Source organism: Cygnus atratus, chromosome 4 (genome assembly GCF_013377495.2).
Source record: "Cygnus atratus isolate AKBS03 ecotype Queensland, Australia chromosome 4, CAtr_DNAZoo_HiC_assembly, whole genome shotgun sequence".
NCBI classification, from domain to species: Eukaryota; Metazoa; Chordata; class Aves; order Anseriformes; family Anatidae; genus Cygnus; species Cygnus atratus.
The window spans coordinates 27,389,238-27,410,822 of NC_066365.1; the positions used below are offsets into that span (position 1 = coordinate 27,389,238).

Genomic DNA, 21,585 nt, shown 5'->3' on the forward strand with positions numbered 1-21,585 from the left:
ATTCTGTTGTTCTGTTCAACATAAAATAAGTAGATTTGGAAGGAGTGGCCATTCAAATGGTAGTATGAATTAAAATATATTCATTATTTTTCTTATTTGGGCTGTAGCAGTGATTATTAGTTATTTGATCCTGTTATATTTATAATTTTTCTTCACTTATTTATGAATCAGGCATTAAGATGCTCATGAGAACTGTATCTGTAATTGGATTATCAAATGCATTTTGGAATTTTGCTTTGCATAGTGAATATGCAGAAAACCGTGATCATAATAAACTTACTTCATGTACTAGGGTCTGTTTATGTTTTGTACAGTTTCTGAAAACATTAATCCTTGAACACTTCTAGTAGTGGTTGTTCCTACTATTATGTGAATCATCAAAAAGTCCTCCTTTTGGGCTCAGCTTTGCTCTATCATATTGTGATGTATTTTGTGAGAAATTATTATTTGCTATGGTAATTCTTGTCTACCAAACCTAGAAGACTTATCATGATTACTAAACCAGGTATCAACCTAGATCATTGTATAGGTTTTGGTTTTGCTCTGCACTAAACTAAGAATTTATCATAGAATCATAGAATGGCCTGTATTGAAAAGGACCTTAAAGACCATCTAGTTTCAACCCCCCCTGCCCTGGGAAGGGTTGCCAACCACTAGAGCAGGCTGCCCAGAGCCACATCCAGCCTGAATAAGTAAGTATTATACGAACAATGGAGAAGGCAATCTCTCTAAGATATCAGAAAGAAAGAAAAAAAAAAAAAGCCTCTAACCGTGTGGGTATTGCAGGATCATCCTGGTGGCCATTCTCTGGAGCTGCTCGCACATGTCCATGTCCTTCTTGTGCTGGGGGCCCCAGAACTGAATGCAGTGCTACAGATGGGGTCTCATGAGGGCAGAGAAGATGGGGAGAATCACCTCCCTCCACCTGCTGGCCACACTGCTTTTAATGATGTCATCTTGGAAATCAGGAAATCAGCTTATCTGCCAACATGATTTTTTGGCCTCCTTACGTTGCATTTTTCTGCTAAGTAATGATCTGTGATAAGATTTCTCTGTCTGGCCTCTAGATGGCAGAGTAATTTGGGCATGCTGTAAATTCATGGGCTGCCAAATGGATACCTGTGTAGAAAATAGCTTCTGGAGAAATGAGAACCTTTACTGTAACAAATAAAAGAAAAATTGGATGTTTCCTACAGTTTCATAGAAAACAAAGTTAATAGTCTTCCATCTATGACTAGTTGTTTTGTTCCTGAAAGTTTAGTTTATTTTTTTTGGTTTTGTTTGCATTTTCTGAAGTGTAAGGAGTAGCCTTAAGCAATTTAGAATGGACATTTACAGAGCCATGTAATCACGGTTAAATTGTGTAGTGCAGTATGTTTAAATTGTATGCTCTTTCCAAGCAGGCTTCTCAGGATTACAAGCTGCTGTAATGTAGTTGTTCTTCATGCTTTGCTCAGCTATAGAGAATCTGCAGCAGTGGGAGGTTTATGACTAGTATTTATGACTAGTATATATATATATATATATATATATATATAGAGAGAGAGAGAGAGAGAGAGAGAGAGAGAGAGAGAGACCTTCTCGCCGTACATACGGCAGTGTTCTGTAGATACAAGTTAGTACATTTAGGAAACAAGAAGAGAACCTTTAAAACCTGAGGAACTGGCTTTCAGGAAGACATTCTCTTTGCAGTTTAAATATGCCTCCTGCGTATTTTACCACTTGAAATGAGAAATAAGGTTATTGCTTTACATCCTCTTAACTGTGTGTGAAGTCTGTGTGTAACTGTTTGGCATCAGTACTGTTATTACAGTATTTACAATACTTAAGAGGGAAGTTGAAAGAAATTATGGATGTAACAAAACAACATCAAAAGAACTGAAAAATACATAAATATACTAGCGATTAAGCAATTCATGGTTTAACTGTCCTCTGAGGTGTTGTTTCATATAGTATAGAAGAACTTGTCACACAGCCATCTTAATCCTTTAACAAGTGTATATTCTGTTACTGTCTCTAGGTAATATTTGAACATCCTTTTTCTGTCTTTGATCTTCAACTAAAAAGGATTTTAATGATAACTTTTTAAAGACAAGCTACAGCTGGGAGGAAGGACTGACATATGTTAAGTTCAGAAGAGCTACCATCTCTTATAGTTTGGAAAGAGTATTTAGAGCCTTTTCTACAGAGGTCATTTTTTCCTTCAGTTTGCAATAAAGTTCTCACGAAGTACTAGCTATTTTAAAGCAACATGTACCTATAGCCTACCATCTGGAAATTAGGGGCTTTGGTGAAAATCTTTGCATGCTTCAATCTGAAATATTCTCCTCTTTACCCTCCAAAGAAGCCAAAACGAAACAAAAAGCTTCTAAGCTTCTGGTAATTTGCATAGTCATGTATAACACATTACTCCTAGAAATGTGTTTACTCCTGTAAACTTTGCCAACCCAAAGGAGGTTGGTGTGAGTTCTGCATTCAGCAGTTTGTATATTAAAATCCCTTTCACCTCTCAGGCAACTACAGGTAAGTTAAATAGTGAGAACTCATTTCTGGGTTGCTGTGCATTCTTTGCTTTTCTGTCCCATTAAAATGCTGTACGACCTAACTTCAGTCAAAGTGAGGGAAATACTATTCCAGAAAATTTCAGCAGTATTACTTACAACTGTTTCTTAAGAATATATAGGGCTATTTTTTTTTTTTAGGTTTTAGGTCATTATATAGACATCTGAAAAAATACTTGTTTCTTTGCTTGACAAAAGTAGGCAGAATACTGCAGAAAATAATGGAGCTATATGACAACAGGTCCAGAAACCATCTAAAAGTATAAAGCATTTTGTTAATATTACATGTAGGTGAAAAGAGTAAGAATTTGTATCTTCAAAACATCTGCTTGTTTTCCTTTTCGTGTGCAAATCAGTAAATAGCATTTTGATTTTACATGCACAGAAAAAAATACTCTGAATTCTAAAATAATACTGAGTATGTATGTTTAGTGATCCTGACAAAAATGATAGATCACATGCAATTTTCTGGTCTGACCTCTTGGGTGTACGTGCTGGGGAAAAATAATAGCTGAATTTATATAATCTCACATGCACCTGCTAAATGTTATCCTGGTCCATCAATAAATACAAACATCTTGACAACACTGTTAATTTAAATTGCTAAAAATGTATTTTTTTATTATATTTTTAGAGCAACTTTCTTAACCTCTGCTTCATTCATCTCAGATTTGTTCAACTATTATTAGTTTCTCAAGATAATTTTTTCTTGTATTCTATGGGAATAATGCAAAATAGTGAAACAAGTCAAAATAACATAGAAACACACACAAGAGCTGGCCATGTGGCCTAGTTTTGGCTGGGATAGAGTTAATTTCTTTCTAGTAGCTGGTATGGTGCCGTGTTTTGGATATAGTATGAGAATAATGCTGATAACACGTGTGTTATAGCTGTTGCAGAGCAGTACTCACAGAGAGCCAACCACTTTTCTGTTTCTCATGCTGCCCTGCCAGCGAGGAGGATAGGGGTGCACAAGGAGCTGGGAGGGGACACAGGACAACTGACCTAGACTGACCAAAGGGATGTCCCATACCACATGGCATCATGCTGAACAATAAATAAGGGGGTAGTTGGTCAGGTTGGGGGGGCTGCTGCTCAGGGATTGGTTGGCTGGTGGTACACAATTGCATTGTGCATCACTTGTTTTGTGTATTTTATTGTTGTTGTTGTTATTCTTAATAATATTATTATTGTTATTATTTTCCCTTCGTTTTCTGTCCTATTAAACTGTCTTTATCTCAACCCATGAATTTTACTTTTTTTTTTTTTTTTTTTTTTCTGAATGTCTCCTCTATCCCCCTGATGGGGAGTGAGTGAATGGCTGTGTGGTGCTGAGCTACCTGCCGGGTTTCTTTTGATATTTGAAAGGAACATCTCAAAAACATATTGACAACTGTAGTTTTGTTCCAGGATGCTTTCACATGAAAAAGAAAATTCGAAGGAAATGTAGTCAACTCTAACAAAACCAAATTAGATTTTGCAATACAAGTGCTTTTTCTAATTATGTTAATCTGACACAGCCTGATTGTGTCCCCCAAAGACCATATCAAAATATAATCAGACAGTCTCTAAATCAGAATAATTCTAAACTATCTAAGAAATGCAAATATAGTTATCAGAGAAAAAATGCAGGAGTTCTTTGAAACATTAGTTCTTTAGTAAGTCAAATTTGTTTCTGTCAGTCTGCATTTGAAGACCTGTATTTGAGGATTCTCAGATCTAGCTATTAACTATCAAGTTCCATCAAGTGAATTGGACACTCATGCATTTTATGTCATCAAATAAGTCATGTTTCCAAAGAGTCAGTAGCTTGTAGCTGAATTTTCAAGGCGTTATATTAAGCATTCTTAAAGTATTCGCAGGCACGATCATTGTGTATACAGAAAGGTAAGTTTATGTATGCAAACAGGTACATAGGCTACAGTAATTGTGCAGATTGTCTAATTATGTTTCCAGACCTGCAGTTGCATGTGCAGTCTAAAAGCATATGCACAATTGGGTGTACGCAAATTAATGCAATCACAAGTGTTGCTGGTAAATTAAACCCATAGATTTAATTCTACTATTTGAGTGTCAGCAATGTCAGATAATGTGGAGCTTGTGTATTCAGTACTTAATTTACTTTATTACTAGAGAGATCCCAAAACCCTTTTCAGGAAATCAAGAAGTACAAGATTTGTCAGTGAAAGAGGCTAACTTTTACGTGGCTTCATATATTTGTTGTGGCAAAATAGTAATGGACATGAACATTTATACTGACTGTAATGGAATCAGAAAATTAAATGCCACAATTTTAGTAACTGCGAGTTGCAGTGATCTGGGTGGTTTTTTTATGCTTATCAAATGGAAAAAAAATGAATAGAAGGAAGAAAAAAGTGAAATTTTACAGCGGAGTAACTTTTTTTTTGTTGTCTGTTTACTAATTCTTTTCCTCTTATATGTAGAATGTAACAATGTATTGCTTTATGTGTATATCTTAAGTAAATTGTAACTGAAATTACTTACATTGTCATTAAACAGTCCTTCTGGGTCTTATTTAATGACATCATGGGCATACAACAATGATTTTAATTCAAGATGATTTATACCGTAATAATAATGGCTTCTTAGTTATTTTCATGCTAATAGTTTGTATGTAAGTTCATTGCCTAGTTGGGAAAAAAACAACAACAACACAAACACAGAAATGCCAATGTAATGGCAACATAGAAATAGTCAAGAGAAGCAAATTTGATATAATTAAATAATGATGAAAGGAAATGTTAGAGTATGTAAGTTTAAGGTACTATTAATAGATTTTATGAAGTGCATGTGTGTACCATAACTGGTATTCAAAATGTTTTTTATTGATTTTACTTTTTTCCTGTCATCTCATTGACTGATCATCAGAAAATAGCTGTTGGTCGGCTATAATTATACAAAATCTTTTTTTCTGCATTATTGTACTAAACCTTCCAATCATACGTCCATCCAAAGCATTCGTATGACCCAGTATCTCTGGACTGACACCATTATTTATAATTTATTTATCGTTTTACCTTCTGAGTTAGGAAAACACAGATACTTTTGTTTTATAGAAAAATCTTATTAGTTATATGGAAACCAAGATCTTAAAAGTGATTTGCTGAAGGTTTCAACAGAGTTCTGTGTAGAATGGAAAAGTTGACTCTCTTCGCCCTAAATGAGTGGCCTAGGATAGCCTGCATTTAAAAGCCTAATGAAGTTGAGGCTGGTTGAGAGAAGGCGATCAGGCTACGTTGTTCTTCATATGTCTCCAATGGTCATCTCACAGACCTGTGATTTCTTTGTCCTCAGCTTGTTCTAGTGTCTAGTCTTCTTGTGATTCTTCTTTAGACATCATTCTCTTTCCTTCCTTCAGATGATTTTAATAATCCTTTTTCCTCAGTCTGGACATGTGTGTTCCCTCCCCCATCTTTTCTCAGGTGTATACTTCATTTATGGCATGTACAAGGATAGAATAGTGGGGGCAGATAAGCTAAAAATCTCAATTTCTTCTAGTACCATCTTTGATATGTTTTGAGAAACTATAACCAGTGGCCTCTGTGTATCCCACAAATCCTGTTTGTAATTTCTAGTTTTTGCTGATGTCAGTAGAATTCTTCCGACTGATGTCTGGAACTTTTGCAATTGTTTTATTCAATGTTCTAGAGTTACCGTGAATCTGATGAACAGAAGTTCCATCAGGTAGCTTGATAGCTGGGACTGTCTGGTCCTGTTACTAATCTCAGGCTACTGGGACACTTCTGGGAATCATGAGCTACAGAAGAAACAAGAAGTAAGAGCTGCATCTTTACGCAGCCATCTAAACACAGTCTCATTAGGCTGGAGCTCATGTGGATGCTTGGAAAATTCTTAGTCAAGTGAGAAGAAAAGCAGTAATCAGAGATTACTTTTTTCAAGTTCATATCTTTTTTATTACTTCAGACAAGTTCTTCTCAAGCGGTGATTCATGACTAAGTAGCAGAACAGTTCTTGATGATCTTTAGCTGAACCAAGCTGAAACAGTTGTGCTCCGTCCAAGATTTGATTTGAGCGTTTTGAGCGTGAACATTTACTACTTCGTTGTGTCGTGATAAGTCATCGCTGTATTCTAAACATAATTATTGGTAGATTCTTGATTAAGATTCAAAGCAGAAAACATGTTATAAAAATTATCCATTATTGTTCTATTTTCTTATTTGCATGGAAGCCATTAATATAAAAAGCATGTTGTAGGCTAGCCTATGAATTAGGCAACTCTCATAAAACAGATCTTTAAGGATGCAATGGTTACTAAATGCTTTCATAGGTGCAAAGAGCAATTGGAAAAATAATCAAATAAAGGTTAATTCAGAACTAGATGATTCAGAGCTAGATAATTCAGGTAGATGCATGCGGGCATACACATATACACACATGCAGATCAACCGTGTGTTCCAGTGGACTGCCTTTATTTACCTTTGAACTTCACCTTTGGTGGTGGAGTCTGAATTTTAAGAAATGTAATCTATTATACTTTGACAGTGGTCAAAGTAGGGTAAAACAGTACTCTGAAGGACCAGCTGTTTCTATTGAAGTATTTATGATATAATTTATATTATATATTCTATAATGCTTAAATGTTGTCTCTTTAAACATGAATATTAATAATAGCTCAGTTCATACTACTTAATAAAAACAGAGATGAGCAAATACCACACAAGTCAGACGTCTTTTACTGATCAATAAATGTAACCATCACCGAAGCAACATCTTAATCATCTTTTCAACCAAGATGTCTTAAAAATTGAAGTAACTTGCAGGTGTATCAAATAGATGGTATGATAGTGAGTGAGCATAGACTGACAGTGCTTTACTTAAAATAAAATTTAATGGCTGAAATTATGTATGGCTTACTGTTTGTAAAGGCACATTAAAATACCCTGAATATGTTCTATTTTTACTACTGCTTATCAGAATTACCTACTTTTTGTTTACTTACAGTATGAAAGAGGCTGGTTTAGGCCATAAACAGTGGAGGGGTGTTCCCATTTCATCAAACTGCAAGCAGTGTCCAGTAGTTTATACCAATCCTGTTTGTGGATCAGATGGTCACACATATTCTTCTCAGGTAAGAATTAAATAAAGAACTGAATTATTCTTTTGTTGTTCACTTGAATTTCAGCTCTTGGGAAATAAAATACTCTGTCGTTACATAAATCAACTTTTATTTCTTTTGACTAAAATATGTTCCAGACTGCAACCTACAGCCACAGTAGTGTATCTTAAGAGTAAAAGGTGAAGTGGTAGCAAACGCCAAGCAGCATGAAACAACAGTACCTGAAAAAGCATGGTGCTACTGTGTAGCAGAGCTCCAGATTAGGTCTGTTTGCTACAGATAACAATGCAGGGTTTTGAATAGGAAGTAGAGTGTTGGTGTCCCCAGTTTGTGGTCAGGGAAACATGATATTCCTGTTGACCACTGAGGGGATGCTTCACATTCCAAGAACTTAGGCATAGATGTAAAATACCCAGATAAAAAATAGAATAACATAAATAATTGTTGTGTATCTTTACTTCTTGCAACAGCATTTTCTGTATTTTAAGACCATAATCAAATCTTCCTTCTGTATTCCTCAACCCTCCTTTCTTTTCTGTCATACTTATTTGGAGACAGAATAATAATTCAAAAACAGTACTGTCAGTTTACCCAGTCTTTTGTAGAGAAAAGATTTTGGTCACACTGAAGTCCATAACCCATGAGCCTGTATTAGTACGGTACTCAGCTCAGACTTGGGACATCTCACTAGGAGGTGGAGAGACAGACTTTGTAATGCTGAAAACAATTGTTTTGTTTAGCGTCCTCTCTTAAAACTTTCAGTAGAAGAAATAAAAAAAAAAAATCAGAATATAACTACTGTTTCCTCAACTTAGACAATTCTTACGCTTTTATCCTTGTTTATGTTAGAAAATATTTTTCTTAAAAAAATGCAACACTTAAGGAAGTGTGCAAGAATCTTAATTTTCCTTAAAAATTATAGTAATTCTCATTCTCTACACCCTGTATCTGAGGCCCACTACATGAATTTTGGACACTCTAGCTTAGCAGAAAGATAATTCCTTTCCAGTGATAATGTAACTTAAAGGTTTAATTTAGGTATTTGGAAATGTTCTTATTTGGATTTACAGTAAACTCCTGTGTTTCATCAAGAGCTTGAAATGTTCTTGCATCTTACTAGACATTAGATGACTTTTTAGATGTCATTTACCATTTCTTTTGCTGTATCATGTGAAGGTTGAGCCAGTCTTTAATCCCCAAAAGTAACCAGAAAAAAAAAAATATAAACCAGAAGGTAGTTCCTATTTTCTAATTTAAGTAGACAAGATAGATAATTTGATATACACAATACTGAATGAGCAACTTTTTTTGAAGTATTGTTGATTTTATCCACTACGATCTCTCCCTACTGTCTTTCTAATGTAACATAAACATTGCAGCTGATTTTTACCCTTACTGCCTATTTCAGTATATTATCAACTTTCTGTCTCACAGAGACCCTGGAGGAACTGTAGTAGTCTTTGAGGGAGGACTTGAAGACAGGAATTAAAATAGACCTTAGTTATCCCACTGCCACAGGCTCCCCTGTCCTTGCCTTTGGAAGCTGGCAGGTTGTCTGAAAGAAGAAACAAATAAATTATTTGTAACCTCTCTCTGACCAACATGATGGGGCAGAAGCAGTTCCCTCATAAAAAAAAAGAATCACAGGGAGAAGTGAAATGGGTGGAAAGGTAAAGAAAGGAGTGTTTTCTCACAAATTAAGCTCAAACTATAACACTGTAAAATGAAAAAAAACAACCAACCAAACAAGCAAAAAAAGAAACCCACGAATACATGCCAAGACAAGCCTGGGTGCTTCTACTTCTCTTAACTGAAGATTGAACTTCTGTAATTGTACTGGGGAGGGGAGGGGGGAAGAGGGAAAGCCAGTAGCTCTGTATTTGCACAGAGATTGTTTCTATAGCTGTGAAGCAATTTTTCACTCCTTTTTAGAATCAATCCATTGTCCATAATGAATTATTCTGATATATGCAATGTTGGTAAACCATACGTGGTTGAACTCTGATATACTAGCAGAAAATCTCAGAATTGATTCATATTGTGTGGAAATGTGGGAATAATTGATCAGAAATAAATGATCCATTTAGAATCAAATAACTTCAGTCACCGTGTATTCTGAATAGTCCTATAAGTGGTTTACGGCCGCTCTGGGTCTGGTCTGAAGCAGATGTACAGAAGTCTGTAAATAATGATGAGATGCAGGTATTTTTACATCAGTTCATGTGTTAAAGGCAAGGCAAGGTTGTGCTACTCAAACAGGATGATGAGAAATGAGTGGAATGAATAGGTATACTATGCTTCCTTTCCAGTGCATTATTAGACCTACAATCAGTACAGTAGTACATATTATCCGACCTCTATGCCTGTTGCATGGACATAATGCAGAGGTAATGCAGCACAGCAGAGCGCATTTGCAGAGCTTTTCCTTTTGTCTTTCACTACCTTGTAATGGTAGATTTTAATATAAGTTTATGGTAGCAAAATGCTTAAAAAGAAAAAAAAAAGTTAATGACAACAGAAGATCTGCATTACTATAAATATTTATATATATATTTTTTTTCAGTGGTGTTATGATTTAAAATTCCATGCTGCAGTTGCATCAAAATAAAGGTCCTTGCAAGGTTATTTCCAGAGCAGTCATTTTTAAAATTGACATAAATATGAATGTTTGTGTTTCTTTACTCCAGGCAAAGTTTAGCTTCATTGTGGCATGAAGCTCCAGTAGCAGTTTATATAGCAATTTTCTTTTATTTAGAATGCATTTGTCAATGACTATGGCAAAGTATACAGTACATTTTCTGAAAAGAAGTCAGTAAGTTGTAATAGTGCCTTGGAACACAGCTAGGCAGCTGGCAGTTTTCTGATGCTGATGGACACTACTTTGGGAGTACGGACCTCCCTTTTCAGACCAAGCACATGCAAATGTTTGTATCTAATTATATAACTACAGATATTTCATACATTTTTTTTGCTTTGGAAAAAAAAAACTTATAATGGTACATAGTAGAAATAATTTTACATTGTAGAAAGTCTAACTTCTAAGCTGAGCTTATCCAAGTCAGGTAAGGTTGTTTTCCATTGATTTTTAGCAGTGCAGGTTAAAGTTTACTGTGCTTTCAGCCCACAGTTAGTCACATACAGTCAGCGTAAAGGAAAAGTAGCAAGTATCATTAGCAGTAGAAGAATATTGAAATAAAAATATTACTTGCTGAAATGTTGAGTACTCAAAGTGAACGTTAATTGTTATGTAAGAAGAAATTCACCATAACGGGAGATCCTGCAGTTTCCTTAACAGGGTGGCATCATACACCTTTCAGTTAGTAGCCTTTAAATAATAATGCATGTGTTTTAAGTTTCATTAGTCCAGTTTTACCTTCTGTATTTCTCTAAACTTTGGCATTTGAAAGTGCAGTATTCATTTTAACTCCAGGAATTCTCAAACAGTGCTGTAGCTACCCCTGTATATTTGGGGCTTTGTTACTTGTGTATATTTGGCATGGGGATCCATACTCCATGGGAAATAGGGTCACCACTGCCAGAATAACTCATGCAGCCTGTTTCTGGCTTCATCTTTCCTGGAATAAAAAGGACTTGGAGTGCAGATGGGGTGCAAAACACCTCAGATGGGGTGTTTTGTGGTAGAAGCCTACCTTCTGTCATTGTTTTAGCCAGCTATGCACTCAGTGCTGTCCAACATGCATTCAGTGAAGCTAGTGTATCTGTGGATGAGGTGATGGCTGGGATGCTTGGAACAATTCACCATATTGTACTATATTGCAACCAGACCTTCAGAAAATGGTGCAAGAGAAAAAAATATGGTCACACATCAGATGAGATTGTCTTTAGTGAGATAAAAATGTGTCTTCATTGATCCATGGAGTATAGTTTATCAGGTTAAACGAATCTTTAGAGAAATAATGGAAACTCTTTGGTAATTGTTGAAATGTTTAAAAACTAATACTAAAAAATCAGGTGTGAAGCTGTCTGGTTTTCCAGCGTCTGCTAGCAATGCATTTTGCCAGTAATGCTTGAAATTTTATCTGGAATCTTTAAATTGATAGGATAGCATAGGATATTCAAAAAAATAATAAAATCAGACAGAAGTGTCAGAAGGGTGACTCACTTTATTTAATCCATTTTTCTACTACTAAAATTCCAAATTATATATTAACTGATCTCTCCTTATCAAGTGCATTCAAAATAAATAGCTGTGAAAGCTGTAGGGAATGGAAATGATAGCTTAGATGACAAATTACTTTATAGAACATTCAATATTTTGAAATTCTGAGCAGATCAGTATTTCTTAGACTAGGATGACATGTTTATACTACCAAGAATGGAATTTGGCTCCCTTTCTTCACTTCCAGAATACTATGTTTGCTTAATGTAAAACTGTATGTTGGATTTACATTAAAATATACGTAAACTTTAATACTTCAATAAAAAAAAAAAAAAGCTACTTTATGGACTGTAAAACGTTTTCTTAAGCCTTGATCTATGTAATGTTTTTACATTGTTTTTAACACAATATTAAGTTTTCTCTACAACAGAACAATCTAGGCTGGAAGGACAAACTAATAAAAGAATAGGGCAAATTGACAGGGGAGAGTGAAACTACTGTCAGCGTTTAATATTTTTCATATCACAGCAGCAGTATACTGTTAAAAATAATGTAGAAAGAACTCAGATTCAGAATCTATTCATGAAGATCTAAGTTTGCATATTAACTGTCAAAATAGTCAGCCAGTAAAACAAGAAAAATCAAATAGCTTAAACTGAAGTTCAGAAGACAGTTCGGATTTCAGATTTCGTAAACTGTTAAGTTTCATTGAAGACATTCAAAGTTATCTGGGGATGAAATAACAGTTTTCCTCTGAGTGGCTTTTAACCAGCAGCAGTTAATCTTTTGAAAATAGTATTCAAAATGTTCTTACTGGAATTACAGCTGAAATAATCAGAATCATTTTGCCGCAAGGCTTAATTCCAGCCGAATATATACATCATATGCAGACAGAAATGTATAGAGGCCGAACACAGGAGTTGCCACTGGTGTAGATATTCTGGTGGAGTGGTGGTGGTGAGCAGATAATAGTTCTGAAAAGAAACCGACAGAAAGATGGGTCTGGAGTATTAAGAGACAATAAATAATGTTCTTAAATTTGCATAGCCATTTGAAACATTAAGGTACCTGAGAAGGCAGTGGAGAAGGTGGTGATGAATTGCATCAGTTGCAAGGAGGGGATCAAAAGAAAAGGTTGTCTTAAGATTTACCAAGTAGAAGCTCATTAGTGAGCCTGGTTTCAGTGGAAAGAAAGATAAAGAAGGTAGTAATTGGAGAAGTAATTAGGTGGGATTAGAGGATTTTTTTCTGTGATCATGGGGACTTCTGTTTGGGTATTCTTTTCGTTAAAAAAAAAAAAAAAACATTTTTAAGGGAAAAAAGGGAGCAGCTAAAGGCACTGAGCGTGAAACAGTATGGTGTCAACCTAGGGAATGAATTTTGAGTGTTAATAGCAGACAATAAGAATGGCATTAAAGAAAATGAGATTGAAAGTGTCAAATGACAAACAAAACTGTGTCAGGTCTTGGCCCAGTAAAAACATTTAAATATTATAGTAATAATTCTCTGAAAGAAAACCCCAAGGAGTGTGCTAGTGTAGTAGATGGTATAGAAAGTACATCTAAGCACTTTCTAGAAAGGAAGTCCAGTGGTACATGGAGTAGCCATGGAGGAGAGACATGACTACCCAAATTGTCCTGCTACACAAGGCAGGTGCTCCAATTATACGAGGAAATGGAAGAGAATGTATCAACAAATACATTTCTAATTTTACTGTAGATCGTATCACGGAAATAAGTAAGTTTAAGATTCAAATGGGTCATTTTCCTAAAATTATCCTGTAGCTACACAGTAGTATCATTAAAAAAAAAAAAAAGTCTTATGAAGAGCCCTAATAAGTGTTGGTTGGCTGTAAATTATTTCCCTTTTCTGAACAATCTTTAATTTTCTTAAAAATTAATTCTATTTTTCCTTCTAAGAAGGGTTTTTAAGCAACATATATGCAGCAAGCACGAAAGAAAATGTACTTAACATTACTTAGCCATTTTGGTTTTCACTGACAATTATCAGAACAGTAAGCATTTGAAAAGCTACAGGACTGCAAATGAAGTGAAAATTACTAGAGAAAGTGTAATTATTCAAATTAAAATTTATTAGAACTTGCAATTAAATTTAGTAATCAAACAGAACAAAGTGTTCAGCTTCTAACAAAAATATTTTTACACACTGTTCATGTAGGTCACATTAGCACTTAGCACGAAACTGAAATGACTGTTAAGTTTCAAGTAGTAACATCATACAGCCTAACAGAAATTTAGACCAGCAGTGCTATGAACTAGTCACACTGTCCCAGAGAAAACAAAAAATCTCAGTCCTGGCATATGGCATATCTCAATGAGGTATAATATCTGTAACATTTAAGAGTCATCTGACAAGGCTCACTATTTTTGTATTTGCGATTTTGAAAAGTTCACAATGAGATATTGTGGACATGAACCAATAATCATATAGCTACAACTCTACTGAAAATGCATTCAGTCCTATTAGCATGATTCAAATATTCCTTCGCATTTTCAGTATTGCTGATGCTTTAGTATGAGAATGATGTTTTTATATACTAAAGATTATCTGATCAAAATTACTCTGTAAATTAGAATTTTAAAACTGTTTTTGAAAGCAGGAGGATGTGTGTGTAGTATTCCATTTTTGTGTGTACCGATCTTATTTAATTGTTTTTAATATGACACATTTAACATTCGGCATTGTGAAACTAACATTTTATTGCAGTTCAGGCATATTAAATGTATAGCATTAAAGTAATACTGTTCTTCAATCAAACCACAGAAAACTGTATTAGAGTAAGGTTTTCTAATGTATGGATGTTGCAATCCCCAGTAACCACATTCATATTCCTCACAAAATAACTTCAGATTAAGTTATCCAAAGCCACATATGGAAACATGAATCCAGAAGATTTTTTGCTTATGTGAATTTTACAACACTGAGTGTGACTGTGAAGTTCCTCTTTACTTCAGGACTCTTTGGTTGAAGCACTAGTTAACACCCTCTACCCTCCCTCTCAAAAAAAGCTAAAAAAATATATATAAAAAAAAATAAGAAAGGAACAGACAATATTCAGAAACATTCTGAACATTTTAGCCAGCTCTCAGACAAAATCCTTAAGGTTTTCCTGATAACATGGAGTCCCTCAGGAAACCTGACTTCTTCCTACCTTCAAAAAGTGGTTGTGTTCTAACCTAATTTCAGTTCATTTATAGCAAGAGAAGAACTGACCAGCCTGCTTACTTACATATCCAATGCCTTCTAAGCTGTTTTCTGCTAAATTTACAAGCAGCAAATAATAGACCACTTTTCTTCCACAAATGTCAGGTTAAAACGTTCTTGCCTGCCTGACTTGCTTGTTTGTTTTTCAAAAGAGTACAAACAGATGCACTCTTGGATGAGATATTGAGTAAATTGGAATAAAATAATTTAAAGTAAATCTGAAATTTTTAAATCTGAAAATTTAAAGTAAATCTGAAAGTAAAATAATGTAAAGGACAGATCTGGACATTGACGTACACCAGATGAGAGCTGAGAGACAAGGATCTGAAAAATATGATTGAACATCAAAGGTATATCTTTGTATCATAGCAAAGTTCCAGGAAAAAATAGAACATCATAGGCCACCATGGACTTACTGGAACAGAAAAATAAGTTTGCTTAGCAAAATCTGCCCCTCTATCTCTTGGAACGTGACGTATGAAGAATTGGCTTTGTGTTGACCTAATTTTAATCCACGTTTGACAAAGTTAGAACATGAAACCCTTCACACATCTTATAAATATATTAGCAGAAAGATTTGGGCATGGTTCTGTGTGTCTCTACACAAGAAATATTTCTTTGAGTTCAAAAGGAGATATATGTAGAGAAAAGCTGCCATGTTTTTGGACTATTAGCACCCACCTGTACAATAAATAGGATGTTCCTTCCCTGGCAGGATGAAAACCATTATGAACATGGAATTTCATAAATGTCCTTCAGTAATAGCACTGTGTAGCCTACTATTTCAGGCTTTTTAATAACTAAAATCCTATATTTTTAATTTAAATGAATCCTAGCATACATTTTTAGGTGGGCAAAAAAAGAGTAGAGATCTGTAGAGGCAATGTGATGGAAAGAAATATGAGAATGCTGAGGTGTCTCTAACTACTGATCAAAAGGGGATGATTCTGTAGTGCATTGATTTGGGTTTCACCTGAATATAATTATACAGATTTATTTTTTTTCCAGTTGACATGGTATTGTTTAAATATCTTAGACTTGGACAGTATAACCTATCATGGACCAGCCAAGTCTGTGCACATTAATTTAATTATTTTTCCTGTAATTAAAGACTAATGAGCATGCCCTTTGGATGATATTTTAGCTCACATATAATTTTATAAATATTTCAATTTAGATATAATTAGATAAATTGAACTTGTTTAATTAGTACTGTAATCAGCCAGCATGGTTTAGGAAACTATATCATATTAAAATATGTAGTGATAATGCATGCTAATAACCCATAAGCAGATTTTTTTTTGTGATAAAAAATTCCATGCTATTACAAGCCATTTATGTCTTACTATAAGGTTTTATAGCTTTCCCTCTGCTCTTATTTTACCATTGCCATTAGTCAGAAATTTTCGTGTCAGCTGAAAAGCATTGAAGTTCTTGACAGATTTTCAACCAAAATAGTCCGCTCTTTCTAAGATGATTTAGGAGAATTAAACATTTTCACATTTTTAACTTCTCTTTGAATATTCATTTTCAAATTTGAGGTGGGAACTTGGAAATGTAAACTGAGTTTTGTCTGAGCATTATTCCTTCCTCTGCCTCTCAGGAAACTTTCTCCAAATTACAAAACTGAGTGCCAGAAACAAGGTAGACCAAGGGTCTCATGTACAGATTTGAGTGATGTTCTGTGCATCTGTATCTTGTCTCTGATAAAAATGATGAAGAATTTTGTAATAAGGAGCTTGAAGTGCTGGAATTTGGGCTGTATGAGTGAGGGCTCTTAATAAGTGATGATATTTAGAGTATAGCCTTAAATATACCTGTGTATATATGTCAGAAAGAGCAATTATTAATATTGAACATGTTTATAGTAGGCTGTTAGTATATTTTTAAACTGCATCAGTGTTTATAATTTGGGAATAAACCAAGAACAGAAAGAACAATATAGATGGAAGTAATATGGCTGTATATTTTTATCCCTTTTGCTATTTTTTAAGAAAAACTCACAACTCTCTAAATATTATTGTTTTTTTTATATATTTAAAATATCTTGTCTTCTACAGAGTTATTGTCTTCAAGGAATATTGAAATACTAATTTGGAAATGAGGTAATATATTACATTGTTTTAGACAAAAAATTTCTAGAAGCGTTATTATTAATACTTTTAAAGAATTTTAGTTTGTTGGAAATAGCGCGTTTCAAGTAGGGATATCACAGAGTTATGTCATTTAGCATTAATTAAGCTTTATGTTCTCATTTTACAATATAAAATAAGTGTCTATCTGTTTTCAAAATGTAAGAATGAAGTGGTGAAGTATGTATTTACCAAAATAATAGGTATCTAAAAATTCAGATGGCTGATATATAAAGTAGATGGGTGCTTAGAAGGATTTTCAAAAGCTCCTAAGCAACATATGTCTCAAAAGCATATAAGTAGGAAAGTAAAGACAGGTAGGTGTCTAATTTAAATAATCCTGGTAGGCATCTATCTGCATCTTTCTGTGAATTAATGTGTTTTCTAGGGTGTCCAAAAGAGATTGAACAGTTAGTTGACCTGATTTCAGGCTTTTCTTTGCATGCTGTTTCACTGTACAGTGCTGTAGAAAACAAGCAAGAACTATAGAGGTGAAGGAGGAGGAAAACTGCGTACAGATTTTTATTTTGTCATGTAAATTGTTTTCTCTAGTTCATAGCTTTAGAAACAGTGTATCATCAGTTCTTTCAACCACAAAAGATTTCCATTGCTCAAGGTCTTGATTCAATAGACACATGTACTTTTGTTCTCTGGTGAAAATGCTAGTTGCATGTCTTTGTGGTTGGTATTTTTTTAAAAGTTATTTTCATTTTAAACAGTAATTTATTTGCTGAAAGGGTTTTTACCCAAACTCCTATTGTTTGGGTAAGTAACACGTGATTTAACAGGTTGTTCCTGAATTAGGAGAGATCAATTTTTGCTGAAAGGATGTTCGGGCATCTTTAGATCTGTGTGTGACAGGGTAATTTTTAATTTCTAAAGCTTGAATTATTTGAAAATATGGTATCTTGCCATTATGTGTAGCTGATGTTTGTTTTTGTTTTTGTTTTTTAGTTCAAAATTCTATATTGCAATTGCTCATGTCTTCTCAGTTGCTCTTTGTAAAGAATTATAGACTGGCATAATAATTTCCATATAAGGTCTACCATAGTATTGTCACAAACTCTGTGTATAGTTTTGCTTACAATTTAAACCAACCTAAACCAATACCACTGGAAAAAGAAGCAATATTACCTGCTATCTGCCACTTGAATCTGGCGGTTAGTTTCCCCTCTTCCTTGTTCCATATCAAGCAGTGCTTCAGCAGTGCTGGATTTGGTGCATAACCAGATTAATGCTCACTTTTTTTCCTCCTCACACAATTAGTGACAGGAATCACCAGCCCAATTAGAGCATATTGTAATTTCATACCTATTTTACTTTAGGAGACTCAAATCTGAAGCCATAAATTCATGTAGCAATTTGCACAAAGTACAGTAAAAGCAAAATTTGGAGCAAAAGAATATATGTAGTCTTTGTGAAATGAAGATGTGGAAAAGTAGGGAATGAAGAAGTGGAAAAGTAGGGAATGTGGGTAAGAAAAAATGCATGAAATGAAGTTGAAAACATACAATACTGAGTGCTGGTAAAGAGAGCTGTCAGAGGTATCAGGTTCTAAAAATGAAGAGAAAACTGAGATTTCTATTGGTGGTTTAATGTGGAGTTTTGTGTGAGAGATTTTTACTATGAGTAAGGAACATAATGATCCTGGAAGAAATATTTAACGCTATTGTTTTTTTCAGCAGCTTTCTTTGTGGTGCCTCCAGCAAAGAGCTCTCTTCTCAGAGACCCTGTTGATTGCATCATACAAAAATCCCATTCATGGTCATTTAGAAAATAAGGAAGAAAGAACAACAGTCTTTTATTGCAGGAATATGTAAAAATTTGAGACAATATTCCAAATTCTCCCCTCTCAGCCCCTTTGTTTGTTTCTTTTCTGTAACAGATAGGTTTCTCTGGTCAACCTATGAATATTCAGTTGGTGAGGAGTAGTGCAGAAGGCTGTGATGTACAACTTGTAGACTACAGTAGAAAGATTTTGGAATTCTTTAGTCCCTACTGATATCCCTTGTTTCACCTTATTCTTCTCTTCTGTACTCTGGAAAGCTTGATTAGAGCTGAGCAAACGAGTGTGAAAGGGTTGAGGAATCAAAAAGAGGCCCTCTTGTTTTCTACTCTCTCACTGACTAGTGTGAGAGTCATTATCCATTACCATGGTTGGTAATAATAATAATAATAAAAAAATCTATTAACTGTTTTCCCTATATGGATGTATATAGCTAAGAGTTTGTAGCATATGAACTAATGATTATGAGCTGAGTCTGAATTTAATTATTCATCAATGTATTTTTTCTTAGAATTGGATAGCATGACCTGTTTAATTTTAAATGTACAGAGAAGTCATGGACCTCTAAAGAGCTCTCATTATTCAGATTAGGTGCAATTAAATGTGACAGTTCTCTTTCAAAGCTGAAATATTTTTTACAGTTGCATACGTATGAGTTACTGGTTGTCTAACAGGTAGTTTACTAAATGCTCAGCATTAAATGGGACAGGTGTTCTGGAAAGCCTTTTTGTAAGTGACATACTTCAGCCCATCAAAAATTCTAGGAGACTTTAATTTACACTCCATCTTGCACTGCAGATTTATGTTTATATCATAGAAAAGGGTACATTGACATATCTGACCTAACTTCAAGCTTTCAATGCCAAGGACTAAAAGCAATATTGACATGGCTTGAAGCACATAATGGATGCAATATGTATACGAGACTGAGGTGAATGCTCTGGCAGCTCTCTTCAGTGTCTTGTGTACTGTCAGGGTATACCAGATCTGCCTCTAGCTGCTCAGTATGTGAAGGAAAGGAGTTGTAGGGAGTATCTGAAGTGTGCTCTAGTGCATGAGCTGCTGTTCCTTACTTGCCAGGGAAATTGCATGTATCCTTAATACTTGGCTTTAATTAGTTTATTTAAAAGCTGATAGATATTCCTAGCAAAACAGAAGAATACTTTGTGGAAGAATACTTTACCTTGTCACTGAAGTAGCATTCTCAAAAAGGGATAGAATTAAGCGTATGAGAAAAATCCAATTGGTAACAGACTGTGAAATGCCAAAGCTAATGTTACACAAGCACTGTTTGTTATTCTTCTTAGGTAGACAAATAATGTAATCTTACCTTAATTTGTTACTCACTGTTTCTTTCCCATTTCTCTTTCCTCACTTAAAACACAGAATGGCCATACATCTCTCTATCTAATCAGTCATTTGTTTTCTCTGCACTGTTCAGTGCAGTCATGTCTTTGATCTGTATGGCTACTGTATAATAAACTAAATTCCTCTTCTGTTTTAATATCTTTATTTCCTGTAGTTTCTGAGAGGTCTGCAAATAGTAACTAATTTACACTGTCTCATCACAGTCACTCTATGTGATATGGGAGTGTTGCTTTACAGATAGAAGACTGTTGCAGATAAATGAAAGACGAAATTATTTGTGAGAATTTGATGTCCAATTAAAGGATCATCTTTTCATGTTTCACATAGAAAAGCATTTATATATTCAATTCCTATTAATTTTAGTTTAGCATGCTCCCAAATCACGTCTCAGGTTTTCAACAGCTCAGGGAATCAAAAATACAGACTTAGTACCAAACAGAAGAATTTTGCTGAAGTAAGTTATCTAACATTCTTGGGCCAGCATAAGCATTAATTTCCTTCTCTTTCATGTGGTCTCCCTACTTAATTCATTACACATCATGCAAGCAGTAGTCTCTTGATACTGAGCAAGTCTGTGCTGTACTTTCTCATTCAATAAGTTTCATCTCATCTGGTTGACCCATTTTCTCAAAGCAAGACAAACTACACAGGTGTCATTCCTGACACTCTTATCTGATCCTATTTGTAAAGATCCCAATGATTAAGATTCAATAAACATTTCCAGCAATTTATTTTAATACCTCACTACCCTTATTATTAGAAAGTCTTCCTAATATCTAATCTGAAACTCTTCTGCAGCAATTTAAACTAATTATTTCTTGTAACTTTCATCATGGTACTCTCTTCAAAAATGTTTCAGATACCTTTTCTTTGACAGCTGTTGTGAGAATCCTCTTTTCTCAAGCCTGAACATCCACACTCCTCGAGCATGTTTTTCAGTGATGCCATTTTTTAGGCCTCTAATCTGTTACTCCTTTATTTTTTTCCCCCTCCTTTTTCTGGACTTTTTCCAGTTACTTCCTGTCTTATTGGAAACCTTGTCCTGAAGCTGGACAAGGTGCACTATTTTAATGCTTGCCAGAGCTGTGTGCATTTTACATGTTTTGTAGGGTGCAGGCCTGTTTATGTATCCTGATATATATCCTGATATGGCATTTTTCTTAAAGACCATGCAATTGTTCATAGAATTATAGAATGGCTGGGGTTGGAAGGGACCTTAAAGATAATCTAACTCCAACCCCCTGTCATAGGCAGGGACACCACACACTAGATCAGGTTGCTCAGGGCCTCATCCA

The 21,585-nt window shown here is 34.7% G+C and overlaps 1 protein-coding gene across 2 annotated transcripts in view; it reads left to right on the forward strand.

The window, feature by feature from the left end:
* SPOCK3 (SPARC (osteonectin), cwcv and kazal like domains proteoglycan 3) overlaps nt 1–21,585 on the forward strand; it is a 195,929-nt gene that overhangs the window by 113,380 nt on the left and 60,964 nt on the right. For both annotated transcript variants that reach the window (XM_035549781.1, XM_035549792.2), the window contains one exon: nt 7,545–7,671. In XM_035549781.1, the coding sequence (XP_035405674.1) occupies nt 7,545–7,671 (127 nt within the window). The remainder of the gene's footprint in view (nt 1–7,544; nt 7,672–21,585) is intronic.